Raw genomic sequence first — 27,058 nt, forward strand, 5'->3', positions numbered from 1 at the left:
CAGATTTTATTTCTCTCTAAGAACAAACAGCTTGAGAGAAGATCTGATAATTTCCGGGTAAAATTCTCCTAGGTTAAACATTGGATAATCCATTGCCATGAATAATCACAAACTTCATAATTGTTCATATTCTTTTTAAAATCATAATTTTAACATTTAAGCTTTAAATAATTGTTCAGAGATTTACATTTTATTGGAGAATAAGAAAATACAACCAGTTATGTTCAAACAAACAACAGAAAAATGCATGCTAGAGGAGACTTTGAAATCATAGAAATTTACATGAGATAAGAGTGAAGTCAGTATCTTTAGGACTTATGATCCCAGTTATAGAAATTACGCCTGAGGCACTTCACTGATATTTTATTAAAACTCTCCCTGTTTTCTAAAGGAGTTTTAAAGCCAAATAATTTAAAACATTTTTTAATGGAAAAAAGAAAAGCTATAAGTAGGAGCCAGCGATGAGACCCAGATGTGAAGCTGTGCGATATTATTCCAGACACATCTGGCTGCTCATTGGCTGCTATGGTAGTGGTGTTGATGTTTATAAAGTTGCCTTTTCACATGTGACATAGTTAAACTTCAGATGGACAGTCTGGAGACTTCTGTGTTTATCTGGATGTTAGTTTCTTTGAATGGGCTTTGAATCAAAGGCCTTTCCTAATAGGCCTTTGATTCAGCCACTGAGGAATGTTTTCTAATAAAGAATGATTACATCTCCTGGTGGCCACATTCATGTGTATCGTTGTAGGCTTAGACTTCCTCTGCATCAACCAGCAAGTTGCAACGCTCTGCAGCTTTCTTAAGTTGAGGGCGCTGAAAGAATGAAGAAAGCCACATTGAAGACTTAGGTTTAATTATTTTTGATAGGAAAAAAAGTTGATATTCAAATTTATAAGAACAGTCTTCTGTTAAATATATACACAGCATAGTGGAAAAGAAGGAAAAATTAAATTATCTGTGATCAAAGAGTGCTATGATCTGCCATAATCCTGATGCTATTTTTAATGGAGGTGCCTTATGGGAATCCCAGGTAGGAATGGCATTTTCATGAAATGTATTCTAACTCATAATTACTTCCCACAAGATTCATCCTCAGTTTGTTTAATAACACACAGCACAGAGTTCACATAGGGTGAGTAGGTGTTTCTACTCAAGGTAGAGTCCTTGCTATTTTACTGCTTGTGTTTCTTGCACTTATGTCTGTAACTGTTGGCATTATTTGACAACAAAGGATTAAATATAAGGTCTTTCCATGGAGCATAGAGTTACTAAAATAAAAAATAACATTTGTAATTCAATAGATTTTGGCACAAGTTTGTTATGTGCTGGGATTTACTAGACCCTAAATTCAGAGGTCAATAAAGCCAGTCCCTATGCTCAAAGAGCTTACAAACTAATAGGAGACACAAGTAGGAAAAAATCATAATATAATTTGACAAGTGCTTTACTTGGGGAACACATATAATGCCGAGGGAGCCAATGAGAGGCAAGGAGGGGTGATGGATGATTAGTTAGGATTGTCTGGAGAACTTGATGCCTGCATTGAGTCTTACAAGTTAATGATGTAAACCACACAGAAGAGGCATTCCAATGAGAATGAGTATCAGACTCATAAGTACAGAGGCCTTACCTATGAACCTCAGAACTAGCCCAGTGAGCCTGGGTCATGGGGTGTAGGGGTAGGATGGGGAAGGGGAAGTTGTAAGAGCTTAAGCAGAGGAAGAACAAAGTGACGGATCGTGAAAGATTCTATATGACTAAATTTTATCTTGAAAGTAATGATAAGCCATTGAAGTGTTTTAAGCAGAGGAGTGACTTGGCCAAATGTATGTTTTATAAAGTTGTATTGACAAAAAATGGAGAGTGGAGTAGGTGAGGGTGGGAACTGGGAAGTCTGGAAGCAGGAAGTCATTAGGCAGTTGTTGCCTTCACTCAGACAAGAAATTAGTTTAGGAGGCTCTCACCTTAAGGATGGAAAGAAAACATCCATTTGAAAAGTATTGAGGAAGAAGTGAAACACAGTATGTGGGATGAGAAAGAGGAGGGAGTGAAAATGAATGTGGAGTGTCTGGCCTGGGGAGCTAAGTGAATGTTAGTGAAAGGCACCAAAAGAAGGAACATTGAAGAGCAGCAGGTTTTTGTAGAAGGCAGTAAGCTCATTTTTCTATGCAGTGTATTTGATGTGTCTATGGACAGCCCTGAGAAATCCCCAGTAGGCAGTCAGCTCTAAGATCTGCAGCTCAGAGACAAATCAAGCCTAGAGATATAGATTTGAACATTGTCAGCATATTAATGCTTATTAAGGCCTTTGGAGTAGATGAGAACACCCAGGGAGAACGTGTAGACAAAGACAAAAAAGAGGGCAAACAGCAGCCCCTCTTGGAATTTGTAACAGAAGGAGAACCTGTAGGGACTGAAAAAGAGTGGTCAGGAAGAAAATGAGGAGAGAATGATGTAATGGAAGGCAAGGTAGGAGAAAGGAGGGAGTAACCAAATGTCCGATAATATAGAGAGGGCCAGCCACGTGTGCAGTTTGGTAGTTTTTGACTCCAGCAAGCGCCTGTGGAACATTGGAGGCAGAAACCAGATTGCAGTAGGTCCAGTCTGTAGTTGGTATTAAATATGCCGCAACTTAAAAAGGAAGTGCCATTTTAAGTATGTAATATAGCATGCGTATGTAGGAATAAGAAAGTTTTCCTTGTGTTGTCATCTTGGCCTAATTCCTCCTTGTTATCTCTTCCATTCAGTACCCTGAGCTGATGGTCGCTTCCTACAACAACAATGAAGATGCTCCCCATGAACCAGATGGAGTGGCCTTGGTTTGGAACATGAAGTTTAAGAAAACCACACCAGAATACGTCTTCCACTGTCAGGTAGGAGTCAGCATAGTAAAAATAACTTACATCCCCCTCTAGACCAAATATAGTTCATGCTGCATTGCATCTGTCTTATGTGGAGAGGACGAACTGAGTTTAAAAATGGAATTGTTGACAATTTTGGAAAATTCCCCCACAGTAACCTAATGTTTTGGGAAAGTGGCAACCCTCTCCAAACAGTTAGGAAGCCTGGTTGGGGACTGTGTGTCATTTTCTTTCTATTTAAAACAGCCCCCATGAGGATGAGTTTATAAAGACCTCGCACTTATGAAGAAATCCTGGTACACCACTTCCTCTGCTTAGCAGCAACATGTGCTTGCCCACCCACGTGGACATCGTCAGAATACTACCATTTCAAGCTCCCTCCTCTTTCTTAAATGCAGCTGAGTGGGATTTTGCCAATTTTAAGTTTATGGGCGCCATCTTGCTTACAGATAATATTTTTGTAGCCAGTTTAGGGGAATACTTATCACAAACATTTCTTGAATTGTTGAGAAATATAGATGCTATTTCCAGTTTGCAAGTGCAGAGATCATTCCACATCGTTTTGGATATTTTACTCCTTGTGTCTGCTGACACATTTGTCTTCTCTTCCATTCAATACAATAAAGGCCGAAATTATGTTACACTTGCACACATTCGGCTTTGCCTCTGCCTAAATAATAGGCCTCAGAAGTGGCCAGTACCCCAACCCCTTTATTAATACCCCTATCCTGTGATTATGCACAGGAAAATGCAAAACAAACATTCCAGCTTATAGTTTCAGTTCCTCAAATATTATGATTCAGAGGAACTGAGAGGCAGATTACTCCAAATACAAATACATCGGCTGGAGCGGGTGGGAAACCTGTTGATACTTGGAAGCTTAGTGCCATTTTCTATCTAAGAGCTAAGTATCTTTTTGAACTAAACTATGTTTAGACTTTAGAACATTATCAGATATAATTTGAGGAACAGGAGCTGCTGGAATAAAAGTCCCAGCTTCAACCTGATTGAGTAACCTCTAACTCTGGCCATGTTTTTCTAATTTGCTATCTTAAAAACAACAAGAAGTCTAGGTCTGCATAGTAAATAACCTTTATTTTTTGAACCTTTGAAATAAGAACAGTTTTTTCTTTCTTTTTTTTTAAGATTATCAAATTTGTCAGCTTGATATGCTCTTTCTGTAAACATAGAAGCACAAAATCCTAATTTTGTTCAGTCACAAGAGGTTTGATGAATTACCAGGAAAATACTAAAAGGATTATAGGATAAGCAGAAGCACATTTTTGAAAAACAGTGCCATTTAAATTATTTTGATATTACAGAATGCATATCTTGAATTTTAAAAAATATAAGGGGTAACATATTATATTGTTTTAGTCAATGTACATGATGTTAATCATAATTAAAATTTTTTTATTATATTAACTGACTATTGGTGGCCTGTGATAACAGTTTGGTAATGTGCTTAATATTCACAACATTGCATAGTAAAGAGGTCAGTAGGAGCATAATAATGCTGAGTGAAGAAGCAAATTCCAAAGGTCTTTGTAATTAACTGGAATTTTAAAATTACTTGTTTTATTACAGAATAGGCAATACCAATACTGATTGAAAAGAGCATCGTTTCTTTCCTCTCCTAGTATCTTTGGGATCATTTACTAAAGATTTTACCAACAAGGATTTAGTTTCACTTTTAGATTCTCCCTTAAATGATCCAGTATATGTATTTTAGAAGAAAATATACTCTTGATTTTTTTTTTTTTAAGTCAGAAGTACTCTGAATACCAAAAGATGCTGACTAGAATTTCTCTGTATTTTCCAAATTCCTGCTACCACCTTCACTTCATCTGGTGACCAGAAACAAACGGGGGTTCTAAACTCTACCTGGCATCCTCCCTGAGAAAATGAGCATTCTAATACTTTTAAACTTTGGGCTTGATTAAATGACATGTGTGAAAGACCATGAAGACCCTCAGACTCGAGGTATCAAATAGAAGCTACTCAGTTTAACCAAACACATATTCAAAGATATCGAAAATCATGATTGTGCTACTCAGATATAAATAATAAGTAGTTCCTATAAATGACCCTCAATATTTATGAAAAACATGTTTAGAAAAGCTTATGAAAACCTAAATTACTGAATACCACTATAGTACCTAGTTTCTGTTATTCAATTATTTCTCTTAAACTGATCTAGCTGTAGGGGACGGAATGTATCACCAGCTTTGGGAAGGTGAAAAAGGGGATAACTTTGATTCTTCTCCAGAGAGAAGGAGAAGGAAGAAGTGGGCAGAGCAAAAGTAATTATCAAGCCCTTCTGAGGACCACTCGTGTATTAGTCAGGGTTTTCCAGAGAAACAGAACCAATAGTATAGAGAGAGATAGAGAAAGAGAGTGACAGAGACATATACAAACACAGACCCACAGAGACACACTCTGTCTGTCTATATTTGTAGAGAGAGAGAGGGAGGGAGGGAGACAGAGACGGTGGCAGAGACAGAGAGATTTAGAATTTGGTACTTCTTCGGAAGCCTGTCTTTGCTCTTAAGGCCTTCAGCTGATTGGATGAGGCCTACCCACATTATGGAGGATAATCTACTTTACTCAAAATCTACTGATTTAAATGTTAATCACATCTAAAACATACCTTCACACTAACATTTGGACTTGTATTTGACCAAAAACCTAGGTACCATAGCCTAGCCAAGTTGACGCATAAAATTAACCATCATCCCTGGATTTCATCTAAGAGCAATCCAGGAAACCAATATCTTTCACAACTCCTAAAGTCCTACTAATTTCAGATCACTTTGGGCTAATAGCAAATGTACCTAGAGTGACCAACTTTGAAATTGTTAGACAGTAAGTGAATGGGACCTTTCCTAAGAGGTAAGAAAAAAACAGTAATCTGAGGACATAGGGAATGTCTCTGTGACATTGAATCTATTAAAAAGCAAAAGATACTAATATGTATTGAGAATCTACCCTTTACATTCATTGTTGTAAGTTCCTCTCACCACCTGTGGCTTAGAGAAGTCATGAAACTAGGGCGGGTGCCTGTGACTAGCGAAGCCTGGTTGGAAGTCAGCTCGAAGCCCATGTAGTGCCTCATGCTGCATTAGGAGCGGATTCAGCCAGGTGACACCATGCAGGTGTGTGGTGTGGCATGGGGCAGGGGGAGGGATGAATAGAAAAAAATGGAACAGAGCTGTGTTTTCCATCTTAGCTGATCATTGCAATCACCAGGGCAACCTTAAGAATTACTCATGCCTGCATTCTGCCCACAGAGACTGATTTAACTAGTCTGGGGTTCAGCCTGGGCAGTTTTAAACGCTCCCAAGTGATTTGAATATGCAGTAATAGTTGAACACCACTGGAAAGTAGAGGAGAGATGAAGAAAGGGGATGATAAGGTGGCAAAACTAGTCAGCATCTTTATTGGAAATGTGGGACTTTTATTTTTGTCCCACAGTTCCATTTTCCTCTTTGACCCAAACTAGAGAGGCATTTCTTGCCTTTATTGCTCTGATGCTGATCTCCTAGCTGACCGTATCTGAGAAATTCCCTAACCGACTCGCCTGCCCCTTCCCACTCCACGTCTCCCCACTCTCACAAACACACTCACTTTCTCTAGCTCACTCGTTGCTGGGATCTGCTTTTGCAGTGGGTAGTCAGAAGACCCCAAGTTGTTTTTCCGGGAATGGGCCTAAGACCACATTGAACATGACATTAGGGACGCTGTGCATGGGAGAGTACTGTTTGGGATAGTGGGATAGTTACACACCTTGCCACAGTCGATATCCATGACGTTAGGGTAAAAGCCAGGTAAATATCAATGGCTACCAAAAGAAAACAAAAGTGCTCTGATACTGTGTATGACTGAGCTGATAAGAGACCAAACCAGAGTAACTTGGGCACCCAGGGAAGTCATAGATGAATTAGTGGATGGAGGTGAGGTGGGGAGAAAAATGATACGGGCGGTTTGGTTACCATGCACTGAACTCTAATAGCTATAGATAACTACATTTGTCTTTTATTTTACATTTTCCTAGCACTTCTGCCTTCATAATCTCATTGATCCTTATAACAGGGAAGCAGAAAAGATGTTATTAATCTCCTTTTCCAATTGAGAGATTTTGCACTTTAGGACTTCCCCAGCTAGTAAGCAGTAGAACCGGATCCAAGGCTCATTCTACGTCTACATGATGCCGTCTCCTGGGCTGTGTCCAATGATGGGACACTGTGGGGCTTGACAGCAAAGGCTGCACGGTTCATTGGAGGTGTATTTTTGGTGGCCTGCCACTTATAAGATATTGGTTAGACGTGGTCCCAGAGGTGGCTCTCTTTACCATCTTCTAAACCTAGAGGGGAATTTGGAGAGCCCACAGAATTAAAATCCATGTGAGAAAAACGAAGACCCACCCCTCACTGACCTATCACTCTCCTTCTACCTCCTGTCTGATGTTTGGTAAAGCTTATTTATTTACAACTGGTACCTTTTAGACACTCTCTCACTGAGATCAGGTAGTTGGAATGTGTTTCCACACTCTCCTGTGATGTTGCAATAACTTCAAATTGAGACAGTTTGCTTGGTCAGAACCTCTTTCCTGCGGATAGGGAGAAGCAGCGGGTGCCTTATGATGATTGTACTTTTATCATTTTGGAATAATCACATTAGCCATCGATTTTTTGCTGATCTCTGCAGATTCTTCATGTTTTTCACAAGGATGTAATTGCAAATTAATTCAATGGCTCAGAAAAGCATCATTTCAGGCACTAGAAAGTAAAGGCATAAGAAGAAGACATCAGGTTCAGTGTTCTTTAGCAAAGACTGACAGGCTTTTAGCCTAATCATAAAAAGATTACAGAATGAAGGCTCATTTCTCTCTGTTAAGAATAGTAAGGCCAAGTACCTTCTACTTCTGTGGGCAGTTTCATGTCTTTGCTAAACTGAATTTTTCGTGTGGGCTCTGGTCCTGCATTTTCTCTTTTCATTTCAATAAGAGCTGTCCATACTTGGAAAATATCGGTGGACTCTGCATAGAAATCAGCCACTCAGCCCCACCACACAGTCTGGCAGCTCTCCTGCCGTCTTCTGTAGTGGCTTCCACACACTGTCATTAGATTATGCCTTCTGACCACCCTGCGTTGCTTACCCTGGTGTGGTCTTTCTCTTTTAAATGGAATGAATAGAATCAGAAATATATATCTTAGAATTATCTGCATTGAGGTAAGTGGAGAAGCTATATTTAGAGGCTTGGTCAGAGGTTTTTATTTTTACTTTTATTTTTTCCCGATTTAATTTCTTTGTTCTTGGCATTCTCTTTTTAAGCATTATCTGACAATGACATGAAACTGACGATGACCTAAAACCCTCACTGTTTCAGGCGGAAAGTAGAATGTAAAGTGAGGTGATACCAACTAACCTCATTTGTTCCAGTGTTTAAAATCCTCAGCTGACTTTTTTCTCATATGTGGCTTCACTTCTCACGAAGATGAGATTGCAGCTCACGGCTTTAGCCATCCAGCATTTGGTTCTGCGTGAGGTTCCCACTGACCTTGAAGAGAGTTCCCCCATGAGGAGTGATGGTAACACAGGAGGGAATGTGGGCTGGTGGTTAGGAGAAGGGATGGAAAGTCAGGACTTGCAGCTTTGCTCCTAGCTGACCACACTGCAGAGGGACCTGGGGGGTTGTCGAGGCTTTGTTGTCATGTCGTGGAAAGCAGACTTCCTCCAGTCTCTGGTGGAACTATGGTTTATTGTACTAAACTTGATTTCTTCTCCCATCATTTTTGTCCCTCCCCCAGCCCAGATGATGGTACATAATCCAAATCGACAAAACAGCGATGGACACAAAGATATAAATTAATTTAAATGCATTTTCCAAGGTATATTACGACCAGAGAAGTGTTATAATTTGACTTGAGGATTTTTATTTTATTTTAATTAAAGGAAGGGTAACATTTTTATGGCCTTGCTGATAAAAGAAAATAAAGGCATTTTCTAAGCTTTTCTCTTGGATGTGGCAAGGAGTGGTTACTCAGTAGAAGTCAAAAAGAGAAGGAGATGAAAGAAAAGAAAGTTCTTTGACAACTAGGGCTAGATATTCAAAATGAGTTCCTGGGATGACAAAATGAAAGCATGTAATAGGTGCTTAGTAATTGGAGAACAGAGTCCCTGGACAAGAACGTGCTAACTAATGTAAGTAAGACTCAAACAGTTTTCAAATGCAATTCTGGATGTACTGCAGGCTGGAGAAACCCAGAAGAGGAAATAGCAACCATAGACTGTAATACACATTTCCAAGTAAACAGTTATGGAAAATTAAAGAATACCTATGACATAGAGGTAAAATTAAGCTCTTATATTAAAGATTCAAATTATATGGATCAGACAAGAGACACAGCAGCACAGCAGTGCTATGTTGTGCCTTTAGGAAAAGACATAAGAGAGTTTAAATATACCTGCTGAAGTGAAAAGCAGACATTTGGAGACACTTCTTTTATGCCAATTGCGTATGACTGGTCTGACAATCGTGGCTTGAACTAGACACTGACACTTATTAAATGAAACAGCAGGAACTTCTTTTTCGGTTTTGGCCCAGGAAGCTGGAAGCAGAAAATCTGCCTTGCCAGCTTTCATTCTTTATCTGCCCTCTTTCTGGAATCTTCTCCAAAAAGTAACACAAGAAGAAGCAGAATTGATCAGTGGGATTCATCTAGGGAAATTAGAATTATCACCAGGATTATAGCGAACAGCTTGTATTACTGACGATTCCTTATCTGAAAATAGCAGTGGAGGAGACTATGTACGGTACCAGCGACCGAGTGAGCTGCGTGATGCAGAGGATGCCGTGAGAATACACCTCCAAACAAATTGCTTTTAAATTGTTTTCTTTGTCTAACCATGTCCTATCGCAAGCGATCAAACTGAAGTTTAATATTCTTACGAAAACTCAGACTTGCTAGCATTTGTTCTGCCCCATTAATGTGCATATGTGTTAGAGGCACAAAACCCCAACATTGAAGATTTTGTTCAGTTCCCTACATGTCCTTCTTTTTCTTCTAACGCTGTATGCTATAACTGTCTGGACTGGGCTTTCTGCAGTCGTGCTTCATGAAGGAATTGCCCCAGGAATTATTGATGCTGTGTAATGAAAACCAAATGGCAATATGAGTAAGTTTTCTGCCTGTCACTACCCTTGTCCTCACCACCCTCCCACCCAGCCATTCCCTGAGGTCAGAGGACCTTTGGTCTAAGGGAAATGGGTGTTCTCAGGGGTCTGGGCTGAATACTGATGGGGTTCTACCTACTTCTTAGGACTATTGTGAGGATACAAGAGGCAATAGAATATAGATATATTAGTCTGGTCAGGATGCCATAGCAAAACATCACAGACTGTGTAGCTTATATAACAGAAAATAATTTTCCCACAGTTCTGGAGACTGGTAAGTCCAAGATGAAGGTACCAGCCATTTTGGTTTCTGGTGAGGACTCTCTTCCTGGCTTGCAGACAACTGCCTTCTCGATATGTCCTCACATGGCAGAGAGAGAGAGAGAGAGAGAGGGAAAGCAAGCTCTTCTAGTGTCTAATACATCATGACCTCATCTAAACCTGATTACCTCTCAAAGGCCCTATCTGCAAATTCCATCACACTGGGGGTTAGGGCTTCAGCAATGAGAATTTGGGGGGGTACATAATTCAGTCTATAGCAATAGGTAAACCTGCTTTGAAAAGATTAAAGTATTCTCCTGGGCCAGCCCCAGTGGCCTAGTGGTTAAGTTTGGTGCACTCTGCTTCAGTGGTCTGGGTTCAGTTCCTGGGCCTGGACCTACGGCACTCGTCAGTGACCATGGTGTGGCAGCGGCCCACATACAAAATAGAGGAAGATCAGCAACAGATGTTAGGTCAAGGTGAATCTTCCTCAGCTGAAAAAAGGATAAAAGTATTCTCTTTACAATTGGTTGTTTCACTATGACTGCATGGTAGTCACTTGGGAGGAAGCTTAAAACTTGGCATTCTTTTTTTTTTTTCGCTTGTATATATTCCTAAAGAAATTTCACCTAACTTAGATTCATTCATTCATTCAACAGATATTTATGGGATATCCACCATGACCAGGTCCTCACAGCAACACTTGGCTGGAGCCGAGAGAGGCTGTTCCCTCTCCACAAGAACTCTTCAATTTGCCCCAATCCCCACCACGCCTTATTTTCCATCACCTTGCCAGCTCCTCTCACGTTCGTCAGATCCCTATATGTGCTTTTTATGTACAAATGCCAAATGAAGAGGGAGCGTGAGACAATTCCAAAGTTCTCTCATCCCAATCATTTAAACATTTGTTTCATAACTAAATGATGATGAGATATTTACTGAATCCTGGGAGGCAGTTTAGCACATAGTGGTTAAGAGTGGGCTATATGCCCATACAGCCTGGGATTATAATTCAGCTCCCACCACTTAGAAGTTCTGTGACCTTGGGCAAGTCATACATGAAAGAAAAATAGTAAATGAGTACATATAAATCACTTAGTTTCAGGCACAGAGTATGTACTCAGTGAACATCAGTTACAATTATTATCTAATGTGCAGGAATGAAATTCAAAATATCTGTATGGCACTGTCCAAATGCATGGATGTGCACCCCCATTTGTGTCGAGCATTCCATCTTTAGCTGATGAATTTCGGAGGTGGTGACTGAGGGGCACAGGAGGGAGGGACCAGGATGGCCAGGCAGTGGGGGAGCCCTGGGAGACCATGGGGGAAAGTATCTTACCAACAAGTACAGAATGATCTCATTATTTTAATAACTGGTGGTGTACTGGCTTGAATATCATCTCTGCTCCTCCGCTTCTGCCGTGTGCTAGGTACAGGTGCCTTTGCTTCCTTGGCTTCGTTCTTCACACTGATTGCCTCAGGCACAGGCTTCGTAAAGGAACCCTCTGGTCTCTACATAGTCATATGGCTGCACTGAAGTCTTTACAAACTAGCTGGCCATTTGCCATGTTGAACCCACTCCACAGACCCTGGAGCAACAGTAAGGAAGGTGGGGTTGACCAATGTTCTGCTTTCATCTAAGACCAGATTAGTGTCTCTTTTAATAGCTGTCCCTCCTGAAGACACATGATCCAGGGCCACCCTGGGTGGGGCCTCCATTCTCCGAAATATCAGATTGTGCTTTTCCTTGATCCTGCCACATTTAATAAGGGCAGAAGCAGGTTTAAAAGAATACCAGGTGGTCTAAAAGGAAAGAGAAATCTCAGTAGGGCAACCTGTTCTCTCAGAAGTGTGGGTAAGAAGAACCCCATTCCAGGAAAGGACACAGTGAGCAGCAGAGGCGTGGACTGTGGTGCTGCCCTCGGTCAGGTAAGCATCTGCCAAGACTGTTCTAGACGTCTACCAGCTCCGAGGGGGCCTGCACGTTGCTTTGGTATCTTTATATTCTAGGCCCGGACCTCCCTCTGGACTTTAGGGCATCTATTTCTAAAAAATAGACCTTTTTCTCCCCCTCTACAAACTTAACTAAAACCTTCTGGTCTGTCTGAGTATCTTCAAGTTGCCTAATATCATCAGATGAAAAGGGTTGTTTGAACATGCCGTGTTATTAATGAATACAGAGATGTTCGTATGTCCCAGTAGTCACATTATTAATTTAATTCATTTCAGATGGTAGCTCTCAGAAAAGGGCTATTCTTCCAATTTTTGTGGTTAATTTTTGAAATTATTTGAAAGCATTATTATCACAGAGAATTTGTGATGTTGAGTCATCATCCTTACTTCCGGGGAAAGTTTTCTAACCTTTATCGTAAGAAGCAGTCTATACTTTGCTTTATCATGCTTATATTTGATTTATTTTAAAATGATATCTTCATTGTTAGCCAAAAAATCAAAAAGATGTTGCTTTTCTTAGGCAAAAGATTTAGCTTAGTCGATTTTTAATTGTCATCTCCCCATAGATGTACTGAGTTTATATCTTACATGCTTCAAATCATTGTTGCCATAATCATTTTCTCTCTACACTTTTTTTGTCATTGTTCTCTAAAGCTGATGTTTTCTCCTTTTCTACTTGTTTAAAAAGTGTTTCCAGCACCCGTGTACCATAAGGTGTGTTATTTAACAGTGCTTCTTTGCTTCTTGATAACTTGGCCTGGTGTTATATTGAGTTGTTGAAATTGAATTTATTCCTTATATACAACAAAAACCTTTATTTCTTTAAAATAAGTTTGTTCGAAGTGTGGTCTTCTGAAAAGAGAAAGGGACAGGAGCAAAAATTGTACACAAGTGCCCACACTCATATAAATGCACACACACACCCATGACTCTCAAATCCTAGTCAAAAGCTATATTTCATAAAAGAGAATTATAGTAATGTTGATGGTTTGCCAAAACCTCAAGCAGTGACAAAATCCACAGAGTGTCCTGAAAGGGATGCCTTTGCAAAACCATGCCTCTCCAGATGGTTTAGATTAGAGATGTTTAAAAACACATGGCAGCGTTAGTTTGGTTTAGAATTCATAGTTAATTCAGTAGATAAAATAATGCAAATTTGAAACCCTAGCCTGTGTATCAGAAAAATCATCAAATCTTATGATTGCTCTTAGGGGAGGCTGGTATGCGATGTGTTGATTTTTAAATGATCTAATTGAAATAATAAAATTAAGCAAGAAGGAGTAAAAAAGGATTGAAAATACAAGAGAATAAGTAAAAACTTTCTTCTCTGCAGAATATTTATTCCTTTGAGCTGTCACATCCAATCAATTTGTGTGGGATTCGACAGCCAATTGTCATTTCCTGAGATAAACTATGTAAAGAGGTTGTGTTACAGAGACAGCATGAAGAAATGGACAAAAATAATTCCAGAGCATGAAGTGGTGAGGCCAGAATGTTCTGAAAGCCCACGAAGTGTCGCCAGGACCCCCTCACCTTGCTAAGAACAGCAGATAAGCAACTTAGGCACAAGTTTTCCCTTTGGCTTATTCAGCTTTGCCCCTGCACATACTATTTCTAAAAGAGAGTGCCCTTGGTCTACATTTTAGTAAATTATTTTGCCTTATGTGGTTTTTTAGTCTTGGGGCAGGGGGCGTTCTGTGTGAACGGTGATGTCGCACACTGTGTTCTCTGGCACAAGATGCATAACAGTTAGCCTGGGGCCCGGAAAGGCTCCATCCCTAAAAGCCTGGCTCCCACTGTCCCCTTCCTTGTGTCTAAAATCAAAAGTATCCCACCCTCTGGTCCCACAGCTGGGCAGCGGCAAACAGCTCCTGGAAAAGACCTTCTGTATTAATATAATGATGTATATTATCATGTGCTACCTGCGGCACAAATAAAAGCATTCAGCTATGTTCAAATTGCCACTAGAAGAATGTTCACCCAATGGCTCAAAGCCTTTCAGAAAATACGGGACAAAGATTCTACAAGCATAAATCAGAAGGTTTCAAACAGCAGTTGATGGCCTTCAAAGGTGGCACAGAATTTAGTTCCCTGAGAAAGGAACACATTTTGAGTACTTTCCATGTATGAAAACTAGTATTGTGGCTTTTAATTTCTGGAAAGAGCTCCACAATAAGAGCAAATGGGCTCCTTTAGCTGCAAAGTGCATGCACATACACACACACACACACACAAACACAAAGAAAAATGGTGGGGAGAGCAGGCAAACCCTGTGCACAGAATTCGTGGGGACTCATGGTGATTTCCATTATAGATCTAATTAAGTTTGTTTTAGCGACAGAGACATTGTGTTAGTCGATCGTAACTACTGATCCATGGTTCTGCATCCATACCCACTTAATATCTGTCATCAGAGATTGTGTCTTTTGTTCATCTTATCATTTTTTTAAAAGTAAATGAAATGTAAACCCCAGCTAAGTCAAATGACCATTTTAAGATAGTTTAACCATGTTCTACTATCTGGGGAGTTGGGAGAGATTGTTTTTTGCTCTGAATTTGTTTTTCATGTTTTTGTGTATTTGTATGAGTTGATAACTTTTTTTATGAGACCTATTAATATATAGAATTGTGGAATCTCAGGGTTTGAAGAAACTTTCATGGTTTTCTGGACCAATTGCTTATTCAATCCCTGAGTTCTCTCAAATGATTTCGTCTTCCTTTGCCAAGCCATCATCTTGCCTTGCTTGAATGTCGCTCATGCTCCTGTTCCAAGGCAAACTATCCCATCCCTGGCCTCTGCAGGAGTTTGCATTCCATCCTGAAGGATTGCTCATCACAGACAGAGGCAAAGTCACCTTGGAATGTCAAGGGAAGCGAGTCTGAGAGCAGGGTAGCTGGCTTTGGGTTGCTGCAGGAGTGAGAATGAGCACGTCAATACAGTACCGCCTGCCGTCCCCCACCACCTTCCTCATGTGTCTCATCATCTTTGTCCTCACCTGGCTTCCTTTAACATCATTTCATCAAAGGCATAACGACATGAGTTACTATTGTCATTAAAATTGTTGAAAAGACTTCACTCTGGGGAAGGTGCTCAGGGAAGGCTAGTTCTACCTGTACTCTGCCTGCCATCCCTCTGCCTCCAAAACCACACTTCTGAACATGCCCCCTCTGGGTTTCATGGCATTTCCTTTAATACCCTTGGTCAAATTGTGAGGACTTGCTACATTTTGGAACTGGATTTCACTGGATTTTCCCCTCTAAATATTGAAAGCTACTGAGACAGGCTTAACACAAACCTCCTGCCTTTAGAACATTACAATATGTTCTCCCTTTTGTAAGCGGGACATTTGAGCCAAGTTCTTTAAAACATCACAAATTCAGACAACATGGAGAAAGAAGGCCAGTTCTTAAATCAGATATGGCTCACTAGAGGAGACCTTGATAACTAAATGAATTTTTTTTGAAAAGTAAATATTCACATGCTCCAAACTATCCTTTATATAAATAGAAATTTTCAGTTTTAGGGGCCGGCCCCACGGCCAAGTGGTTAAGTTCGTGCACTAGGCTTCGGCGGCCCAGGGTTTCACCAGTTTGAATCCTGGGCACGGACATAGCACCACTCATCAGGCCATGCTGAGGCTGCGTCCCACATGCCACAACTAGAAGGACCCACAACTGAAATACACAACTATGTACCGGGGGGCTTTGGGAGAAAAAGGAAAAAATAAAATCTTTAGAAAAAGAAATTTTCCTATATCACGTCCTCTGATATATCTGCTGATTTTGAACCTTGTTACTGAAATGAAAATATATTAACACCAAGAGTATGTGATAACCTGGACTCGTAATCAAATATCGAGGGCCTGATTACTTTAATGAAGAGTTAAGAATGTTGTTGTTTGTATACTATTGTTCATGAGCGGACATTTATGAAATGCTTGAGGGAGTTAGAAACTGTTTATTCCCCAATGCTACTCAGTTAGTTAGCAAATAGACAGTGTAAAGGGAAACCAGTTACCCGTTATTAATCTGTAATAAGTTCACAGCTGGTTAGCTGGTTCTTGTGTTCTAGGAATAATATCAAACTAAATGAAAAAGGAGCCTCTTGAGCTTCTCAAACCCGTATTATTTTAAAATCAAGTTAAAAATATTCCCCTCAAAACCCTTAGGGATTTTTTAATGTTGTCCATAGCATGGATACTTATCCTGAGAGACCCAAGACCATTGAATCCTGCCTATCAGTGGAATGAATTCAACCCATAAATGTATTACTGCTCTCAACCTCAGAATTCCTCTAAAGCAAGGAAAGATATGAATGAGCAAATAAATCATATATTGCTATTCTACATAGCTCCTACTGAAAACCTTTAATGGTATAGGTGTGACTAGTTCATATTAATAATGTTGGTGCCTAATTCTGGGATAGCAGAGAGCTGCAAAGCATAATGCCTTGCGAAGAACAAAAGTGCAGAAATAGGGCAAGGCTTTTCATTTTTACTTACAGAACACAACTTACCATACCCTTAGGTTGATGGCAGATTGGCCCAAAGAAAAACACTCTAAGCTTCTGTATGGAATGTTTTCAAAAAGACCAATGGATTTTTACTGCCTGGTTCACATGTATCAAGATGAGAAAGATGATGCCTTGGAAAATAGGCAATATCAGTTAAAACAAAGTTAGGTATAAATGCCAAGACCTATATTAGAATTTATATTTGCCTAAAGCCTGATTACTTGGAGCCTGACTTCTGTTCTCTCTGGCGCTGAGCCTGAGGGGCCACGATCCATTTCACTAGCTCAGCTGGTTCAGTTACCACCTGTGTTCCAACGGTGAGGTCAGACCGAGAGGAAAGGAGGCTCTCGGCGCTGCTCAGATCCGTATCCACTCACGCCGCCCGATTTATTATTCCACCAGGGAACGCTCTGCCCTTGAAGGCTGATCCGACAAGGGTGGGATTGCAGGCGGCAGGTATGCCATGAACAACAAACCCATATTCTTAACATATGTTTAATTTGAGTAACTCTCCTCCTTTAAAATACCTCTTGATTTTAAATCCACATCCTGATTTGCCCACTCTTGTTACCATTTTCTGCTGCCTGTTCTGAATTAATCCTTTGAGGTGGTCATTCTCCGGAAAGAAAAAAGGAAAATGAGAAGAGAGATGCAAAGTTGGGAATGTGAATGAAAGAGAATGAGAACGCAGAGGAAAAGGGATCATTAAGTAGAGTCTGTTTTCATGAGCTAGTTTTTCTTTGAGCTGTGTAAGACAGGAGAGGAGAGGAAGAAGAGAAATACAAGGAGAAGGCCCTCGAAAGGTTATCTGTTAATATCCTTACTGAAGAATGGAAATCATTTTTTGCAATAGAGCTCAATTTACAAAGATTATTTTGATTCTCCATCGTACTTCAGCTCAAAGAATTGATATAATCTAAAAAGTTTAATGAAAAGATTAAAATCATTTCCATAGTAGAAAATTAAATGATTTTACTAACTGTCAAAGTCAGTGTTTAAACTGAGATAATTTGAATTATGTTTTATATAGTGATCATGTCACTGGGATGTCTAAACATTCTTTGTAAAGTAGTAATCCCTGATTCTGATTTTTCATCAACAGAAAACTGACTAAAGGTTAGAAATATTAGCCACAAATTGCTGTTATTTGTAAAACCTACAGAGAAGGCTGGTTTTCTTGAAGAATTCTGAGTTAAAATACATTCTTCACCTTGGAACTGTTAACCCCTTAGGAGACTTTCTGCATTTTTCTTAGGTATATTTTCAGTTCAGCGGATCATGGAACTGCTTCAAATACTTGATTTAGAATATATGTAAAGGGGCCGGCCCGGTGGCTCAGCGGTTAAGTTCGCACCTTGCACTGTGGCAGCCTGGGGTTCACCAGTTCGGATCTCGGGTGCGGATGTGGCACCGCTTGGCAAGCCATGCTGTGGTAGGCGTCCCACATATAAAGGAGAGGAAGATGGGCATGGATGTTAGCTTAGGGCCAACCTTCCTCAGCAAAAAGAGGAGGATTGGCAGCAGATGTTAGCTCAGGGCTAATCTTCCTCAAAAAAAAAAAAAAAAGGAATATATTTAAAAGTGAAATAGCAATTATCTTATGCTATTAAACATATTATAAAATAGAAAGAATGTTACACTGCTTGATGTCATCAAATTCATTTTCCCTATTTCTATCTATTTGTTAATCCATCTATCTATCTATCCAATCCAGGTTTTCTTAGGCCACACCAGACTGGTTATTGAGGTCTCGTTGAACAGCATAAACCGTATTTCTGTAGTTCTCACCCCATCTACAATTCAGGATTTCTGGCTTCTTCAAGTTTTCCCACTTTTTTGTGGGAGCTCTCAAAGGAGGTTGCAAGCATGTGCCTGAATAAGGTTCCAAGGACCACCTGTGACACTAAAGGCAGCTTGCTGGGACTCCAGCGCCCAAGCCCCACTGCCTTCTGCTATGCCCTACCTCATCAGCCACTCCTTGCTCACCTCCAGAGAAAGCTTCACAACCGTGTGCTGGTTTCCATTGATGCAGCGCCATTGTTGTTGGTCATGCTTCAGAACCCTGAACAGCCAGTGACTTCTAGAACTGAAGCCAGTCAGGTCAGGGCATGTTCCATGAAGAAGGAGACAGAGTGATTCTATCCCCTAAGTGTTTATTTTTTGTATCAAGGAAGCTTAAATAGGGTAAGCTGGTACTCCACTGTCTCCAAAGTTCATGATACATATGGTCTTTACATTTTACCGGTAGCACCCTAATGCAAGGAGAGTTCTGGCAGACCTCCCCACTAATCTGCTATTCATAACTATCCAAATTTTGAACGCTGCTTAGGCTCAAACCTGACTACCTGTTTAATTTTATTTCTAGTTTGAAATGTGGTGATGTTTACTTCAACACTGGGGCAGACTTCATTTTGTTCAGAACATTTCAATAGACATTTATTGTGCCTAGCACCATGCTAGGTGTCAAGGCCACAATAATGAATATAGTCTAGACCCTGCCTATGTGGAATTTATCCCTCTTCCCCAGGTCGAAAGCAAGAATGAGTGATCTGCAAGAGATTGCAAGCTACAAAACTCAAATAATTAGTGCATATTTTACACACAACACCTCCCACTGTGGTGTCATCTGACTTACAAATTATGTGAAAGGTTGAAAGTGGAGTAGAGATAGGGATGGTTAGGTTAGTTTGCGGAAAAGGCCTTTGGACGTCTGAGCTAGCTCTCATGAGGAGGGAGGCGACCTCACATGAAGAATACCTACCTCCTACCTCAAGATCCTGCAAATGGTTTGGGGGTGGTTGGTGAACCACAGGTATTCCTAGGGCTGGTTCCTATTAGACAGGGAAAACTAGAAGCCTTGCTTTTCCTCATCCTTGCTGTGGAATGAAACCAATAAAGTCAGTTACTATTTAGACAAGTGAGTGAGTGCTGTTCGTTTGGGAGAGAATGTTCCTGGGGAGGGACTGACCAATAGGGGCCACTGAAGGGCTTTTGGGGGCAGGGAGAGAGCACAGATAGAGGGTAGTTCAAGTAATGCAAGAATCAATGGCAACTCTGTTAACATCATTAAGTTAAATCTACTTAAACCAAAATCACAAGGAAAACCATACCTTTGCATATATACTTTTTTCATTCCACAAATAAAACATGTAGTTCAAAATCTGGCACAGACTGACTACACAAGACTGAATTCTATGGAAGAAAAATACCTAAGAGAAGGTTGTATTGCCAGATGCTTGGCATCCTGTAGTCAAAACATTTTGAATGTTTTAAAATAGTCTTCCAGATGTGTGACAACTCATAGCTAGCTATAGCCCTTGTCTACGTTTTGGAAGGGAGGGGTGAAAACTGAGGTAGTTATTCAAATTATACAGGAAAATGAAACTGTTATTGCCTTCCTGATCTGATTGTCTTGGAAAAAGTAGTTTAATTTTTTTTTTTTTTTTTTTTTTTTTTTTTTGCCTTTTGACTAATTTCTTCAACTCTGCATTTGACCTGGCAAATAAAGACAGAGAAAGAACTTCCCGCAGTACTTGCCATATGGAACACATTATTGCCACCAAGTTATGACATTTTCTGACTCCAGAAGTAGTTATTTAGAAATTCAACTTTATTTTGTGTTTGTCCTGCTTCTTGATATTAAATATTATTAATTCCATATATGTCAATTTGCCCAGTTTCTTTTCATTTTAAGGCTCGTGTTCAAGAGTATGGAATTAAATAAGGAAAAAAAGAAAACATATTGGATATTTGTTTACTTTGGGCTAAATTTTCCCATAGAAATTCACGTTCTTCAGTGAGAGTTATATGCTGTGTTAAACCACCGTGGGAGGTTTCTATGCGCAAACAGTAGGTGCTAACTATTTAATGACCTACTAGAACTGCAAGAAAAACTGCTCAGGAGAATTTACACCTTGTGAGTCTTGCAGTTATTTCCTCTAGACCACAGAGAGAGATTCTGTTTGTGCTTAGGACACTCAGTAAGTAAATCTGTGGGCTTTGCTGTTGGTATACTGTGGTATTGTTGCCAATTTTAAAAGAAGAGAATGCCTCAGGTATTGAATTCTAAAGTGCTGTTGGGTGTCATCTAGTTCTCAATACTTATGTCTTTCTGTCAACATACTTAAGCAAGTGTTTAATTAATTTCCAATTATTCCCAATTACTCTTTGACGCCAGTTATAAGTGATGCATTGATAGAACCAGCCTTGGGCAATTATAATAGGTTGTCATTCCTTTCCGAATGCTACCGTTCCGTTAAAGATAAAACAGGCTTTCTGTGATTATTTTGACTGAGAACTAGTAGCCGTTTGCCCAAGTAATGCAAACTAACAGGTGTAAAATGTCAGTTGCTTCAGAACAAGTGAAAAACTTCAAAATGAAAATATATATGGAATTGTCCATCACTAAAGTTCCTGTAGATTGTCTGCCAAAATCATCCTGAAACTGTACCTGCATTGGTGGGAGGAAGGTTGAGGGGCAGTTGGAAGTAGCATATTGTCATATATTGTTAATGCCGTGAGGACAAATTTGAAAAAGTTTTGACAGAAGGTACATGGGTGTTGATTGATTTGATGGTTGGTAGCACCTCTAGTGGGAGAGTAGTTTGGTGATTGTGACTTAGATTTGAAGGATTTATTTTAGAGGGAGGGAGAAGGTACGTGACTCAGAGGTTGTTCCTAATGGCAGAGCCTGGGTTTTCACTGGTAGGATTCCCGTATGCTCTGTGCATCTTTACTCCTGCCTGAAGATTACCACCCCCTCTCTTTTGTCAGTTGATCTGTTTGAAATGACAATTGGAAAAGGAGTTTTGTATGAGATGGAATGCAAGGAAAGTGGAAAGAAGTTTTAAATCACTATTCTGGCTGTATCTTTGTCTCTATGTGACAGAGAACAATTCACTTAACTTGGTTAGGAAAATCTGTCACAACAGATTATATTCTGTCTACCAGGGGAGATAAAGTAGAATAGAGCCAGAGTGCAATTTTTAAGCCAAAGTAAAGTCAGGTGAACATGAGCTTCAATGAGTATGAAGGTTGTGTGTCTGGGACGGATGGGAAGTATACATTATACATGAGATCATGACTTTGGCTAGTGATGCGCTATGGGAATTATCTAACTTTACAAATAATTGAAAGTGTTTGGCTTACCATTTTCTCGGAATACTTACAAGTTGATCAAATATTTATTGAACACTGTGGTAGGCAGAATAATGGCCACGTCCTAAGGCCAGGAACCAGTGAATATGTTCCCTCACATGGCAAAAGGGACTCTGAAGGTGTGATTAAGGATCTTGAGATGGGGAATTTATCCCAGATTATCTGGGTGGGCCCAGTGTATTCACAAGGGTTCTTATAAGTGAAAGAGGGAGATAGGAGCGTCAGACTCAGAAGGAAATGTGATGATGGACGCAGAATCAGTGATGTGATATGAGAAAGACTCAACCAGCAATTGCTATTTTGAAGATGGAAGGTGGCCATGAGCCAAGGAATAAGGCTGGGCTCTAGAAGCTGGAAAGAAGGCAAGGAAATTGATTCTCCCCTACAACCTCCAGAAAGGAATGCAGTCATGCCTACCTGTCGAATTTAGTCCTTCTAACCTCAGAACTCTAGTATAATAAATGTGTATTGTTTTAAGATGCTCAGTGTGTGAGAATTTGTTACAGCAGCAATAAGAAACAAATACAAATATCTACTAGTTCTCAGGAACTGTCTTACATACAGAGCACAACACAGAGTCAAGAGAAGCACATCCCCTGCTTGTGTGAAGCTTCCAAGTGCAACATGCCCATCTTGTTTTGCCCAGGAGGAAATTAAGCCTGATGGAATTATGTGATTTTCACACAGAAAATCAGTCTTGATTACCAGCCCATGGATCTTTACACAACAACATCTGTATCCTATGAATAGGAAAAAAAAATCCCATCCTGTGCTTCCGACACAAATTCTGTGTTATGCTAAAGGCCACTGTCCTCTGACCAGCACAAGAAACAGCTTAACCCCTATGCAATCACTTTTATTTATGAAGTGTTTTATTTATGAAGAATCATCTATAGAATGACTGTCTTGCTTTTGCATTCTGAGGAGTTGGAACTACCTGAAGCCATTAAATGAAAAGGAGGTGGCCTTTTCTCTAAGGCCGTGGTCCTTAACCTAAATGAAGAAACTCATCTTAAAGAAGTTGTCACGTGAACAGTCACACAGCTGTAGTAACAGGCCCTGCTAGAACTTGAGTCTCCTGACCCCCTTTTCAGTTTCTGCCCATTTCCCCTGCAGACAGTAGGGTGCCTGGATCTAGCTGCTTTTTCAGAGGCTGAAATAGGAATTGAGTTCATTTCACTAACTTTACTTCCCAGCACACCACGTGGATTACAAAAGGAAATTAACATGTAAAGAAACCCTTTGGAAACTAAAGGAGCCATGTTAGTTCTCTTGCTGTATTATTTGGCTGGTCTCACTGTTGGTGTCATTTTCAAGTGTGGGACTTGATTTAATAGAGACAGCCACTGTGGATCTATCAAATGGAGCTCAAAGCACATAACTTTCAGTGTAGGGGAGCTATAAGAAACATTTTCAAGTTTTGGAGTGGTCTGACAGGAATAAGGTGAAAAGTGTTCAAAGGGAGCTGTAAGATCAAGTTTAGGGATCTTGTTTTTCAGGTCTGTTATAGTCACTTTGTGAAGTATTGCAGACAATTCATTATAATTTATCACACTGATACTCTCAGATTGGATGAAGCCCAAACGCAACTGAGTTAGATGCATATTAAATTACCTCTTACTTAAAAGGAGGGTGGTCTCACCAGGGCCGGATGGAGTTCGTTAGCAGGCTGCGAAGTTTTTCTTAACTCTTCATTATCTGGTTTCATATTGTTTCTGATCCCCAGGAACATCAGACATCTTTCTTTTTTCAACTCTTGGAGAAGTACACTGGGCGCTTTGTGAACCACAGTAGCCACCAAGTCCAAAGATAAAGTACTCAACATCACAGCCTATAAACAAAACTCAGATTACTAAGAAAATTGCTCCTATTCTTTACATAAAATCATTTCCTTTTTTTCTTAGGGAAAAGGAGGAATAATGTTCTTGTTGTATATTTTTATTTAGATCTACACAAAGCAAAATATTCCACTCCATTATGATAATTGACTGACACGCATATGGGGTGTCCTCTAACGTTTGTGTTTAGGAATTTATGATCACATTTCTTCTAGCTGACCATCACCATCGCTCATATCATTCAACGAAAGACATGGCTCAGACAGGAATCCATTGATAGATGGCCTTTAATACACCTCCAGATTCTTCTTCCAGAATTGGGAACTTCAAACTCCATGTACATGGCCTTTAATTTATGCATTCTGTCTTATGAGATAGGTTTTTTCCCTGGGGGCCAAAAAGGACAGAGAAAAGTCCCTGAAGTGCTGTAAATTTAATCATTTGATCCCAAAGGAATTTTTATCCATACATTTTTATTTGTCTCTAGGTTTGTTTATTAATTTGTCCTTTTAAGAACTAGCTCGGGTTGAACATTGGGGAATTTGATACCCATTTATCCATTGGTCTCCCAAGTATACATAAATGTTATGTTAAGGGAGGATTTATCTCAGCTTAGAAATGAACCCCCAGGACATAGTTCTATCCCTTTCCACACCCTAGTCACTTCAGTCTGTGAGTCTCTTGTTAAACATCAAAGAATCTTCAATGGAAAAGCATTGGTGTAGAAATTGGGGGATGGGTGAGCCTTGGGATTGGGTGACAATCGCAAAAATCAGTTTACCCTTGTCTCTTGCATCGATCTTGTAGCAAGCACTTAAACCCAGTTTTTTCTAGTCCTTTTCAGTACTTCAAAGTAGCAGTTTATCAATAGACCCACCAAGCTAGACACAGTCCTAAGAGGTCATCTGGTTCATCTCTGTGCCTTAGGCATAAGCATATCTAAGTAATTCCAGGCAGATAAAAAGAGACAGGGACAGCTTCTGCCTGTGTGCCACACGGCTTCTTGGCTGTAGGATCTCAGTTCCTCTTTGCTTCCCTGAGATCTGTATTCACCACATAGTTTTAATGTGAGGAAGGACCTATTCTTGCCTAATTCTTTTATTTTCTTGCTAAATTTAGAATAATCCAACTGATTCCATGCACTGTCACAGCTGGCAAAACCGCCACAGTAACTCAAAAAAACCACGTGAAGAGCCTATGCATAGTGGAACATTTTAGATTTTTTTTTTTAATGGTTCCCCCTGTAATTTCTGACCTAAGTGGCTTGGTAATGATCTAATGTGGGATATTCCATGACTCTTTGGGTGGATCCTCCAAATGTAGATTGATTTTATCAGCAGGGGGTTGTTGCGTGACATATGGAGAGTGCATTTTCTTCCTTCTTTTTCAACCTCCTCAAGCACAAAACCTGAATCCTACCGATTCAGAAAGAAGTTGCCCACAAAGCAAGACACAGATCTATCCTGCAATTATTTTTAGATATTCTTGCCAATACTGCACTTTTGAATCTGATTAGTCTATTATTGTGTTTGGAAAAATGAATACCTGATAACCGAATTCTATTGGATTGTATAGCTGAAAGTTGTTAGTGCCTTTTTTACATGGCCAAGGAAGGATGCACAGGCTAAGAAGCTACTCCTTTTTTACATAGTTACTCTATCAAGGGGGGTGGGCAGTGGGGGTGGGGAGGACCTATACTGCTGAATGCTCTGTTTGCCTCCTGTGCAAGGAGTTAGTACTTTTTCAATAAAAAACAAATTTAATTTGTGGCTACACTTTAAGTAAGATGGTTTGATGGTGAAAGTGGAGCAGTCCCAGCCCTGGATTTAGAGAAGTCGTGTGGCTGAATCCCTTAGCGTCACTTTCATGTGGTTGGGTGAGCCGTTCTCAGAAACCCCAGGCATTTTTGAAGATCCTAAACTGGAGACATTCGCAATTCTTCCCTCCCCTTTTGCTATTAATTCTTCATGTTTTAACAAGCTCTGAAGTTAATGCTGCCTACACTCTCCCGTCAAACTGGAACTCTTTTTCTTCTCTCTTGAATAAAGTAATCTCTTCTCTCTAGTTCATACATAAATCGAAGGGGTGGATGCCAACACATGCCATATCCAAATATCAACTTCCTTTTTTTTTTAATTAAGCTGGATTTAGACATTTGATTTGAAGAAAGCTGGTGCTTTTTAACATGTAAAACAATCCATATATTTATGTCTCTTCCTATTCTTTTTGTCTTTTTCGTGAAGCAAAAGTTTGCTTTTGGCTTGCATCATATCCCTATTCCAACCTAGGCATAGCAACCCGGGTTTCATAGTCTCTAAAAAGGAGACAGTAAACGGTTAGTAAATGATTAGAAAGTCTATACTGAAAAAGCATCTTTGATAAGCATGTTTCAGTGAGCATTATTGTCAGATATGATGGCATATCCCTACCTTGCTTTAGCCATAGTAAAGTTTTTGAATAAAAAACTTATAAAAAACTAAACATATTGTGTGTATATACATTATTATTTTATATGTTATACAATATATATTATATATATAATATGTATATAAACACTCTATTGTGTTATAATGCCCTTTTACCAACTGACCTCAAACTCTTGGATTTTTTTTTTTTTGGTACAAATGTCTTGTATGACCTAAAAATATCATTGTCTAGGCCTAATTATAAAAAAAAAAAAATCAAACCCAAATTGAGGGACATTCTACAAAATACCTGACCAATACTCTTCAAAACAGTTAAGATCATCAAAAACAAGAGAAGTCTGAGAAACTGTCACAGCCCAGAGGAGCGTAGGTAGATACGATGACTAGATGTAATGTGGTGTTCTGGATGGGATCCTGGAACTGGAAAAGGACATGGGGTAAAAACTAAGAACATCTGAATAAAGTATTGCCTGGTGTATCAATGTTTGTTCATTAGTTATGACGAATGTACTACACTGGTGTAACAATAGGGAAGACGTTAACAAGAGGGAAGACGTTAACAACAGGGAAGACAGGGTGTGAGGTGTATGGGAACGGTACTATCTTCACAGCTTTTCTGCACCTCTAAGCTATTACCAAAAGCTTAGTATAAAATTAAAAATAATTTTTATGCTGATTTCTCTACAGAACTCTCACTGGCTTTGAGGATTGAAAGGGAAACAAGCTTTCGTTTTACAGTCAAGGAAAGAGAAACTTCCTAGTTGCTCTGCAGTGTAGCACTGGGGTGGGTCGTATCCGGTTTGACATATGGCACAACGAAGGTTTCCAACGCATTGAGTGGTTGATGGTCTGATCAGTTGCTTTGT

General features: G+C 39.8%; 1 protein-coding gene and 1 long non-coding RNA gene across 5 annotated transcripts in view; both read left to right on the top strand.

Annotated features, from left to right (window-relative positions):
• The window catches only part of DYNC1I1 (dynein cytoplasmic 1 intermediate chain 1), a 282,836-nt gene that overhangs the window by 181,313 nt on the left and 74,465 nt on the right, over positions 1-27,058 (top strand). For all 4 annotated transcript variants that reach the window (XM_023639239.2, XM_023639242.2, XM_023639240.2 and 1 more), the window contains one exon: positions 2,751-2,876. In XM_023639239.2, coding sequence (XP_023495007.1) covers positions 2,751-2,876 — 126 coding nt within the window. The remainder of the gene's footprint in view (positions 1-2,750; positions 2,877-27,058) is intronic.
• Positions 8,280-11,372, top strand: LOC138923733 (uncharacterized). Its single transcript, XR_011437800.1, has 2 exons — positions 8,280-10,043; positions 10,962-11,372. It is a non-coding gene; the product is annotated as an uncharacterized lncRNA (long non-coding RNA).

Source organism: Equus caballus, chromosome 4, assembly GCF_041296265.1.
Source record: "Equus caballus isolate H_3958 breed thoroughbred chromosome 4, TB-T2T, whole genome shotgun sequence".
NCBI classification, from domain to species: Eukaryota; Metazoa; Chordata; class Mammalia; order Perissodactyla; family Equidae; genus Equus; species Equus caballus.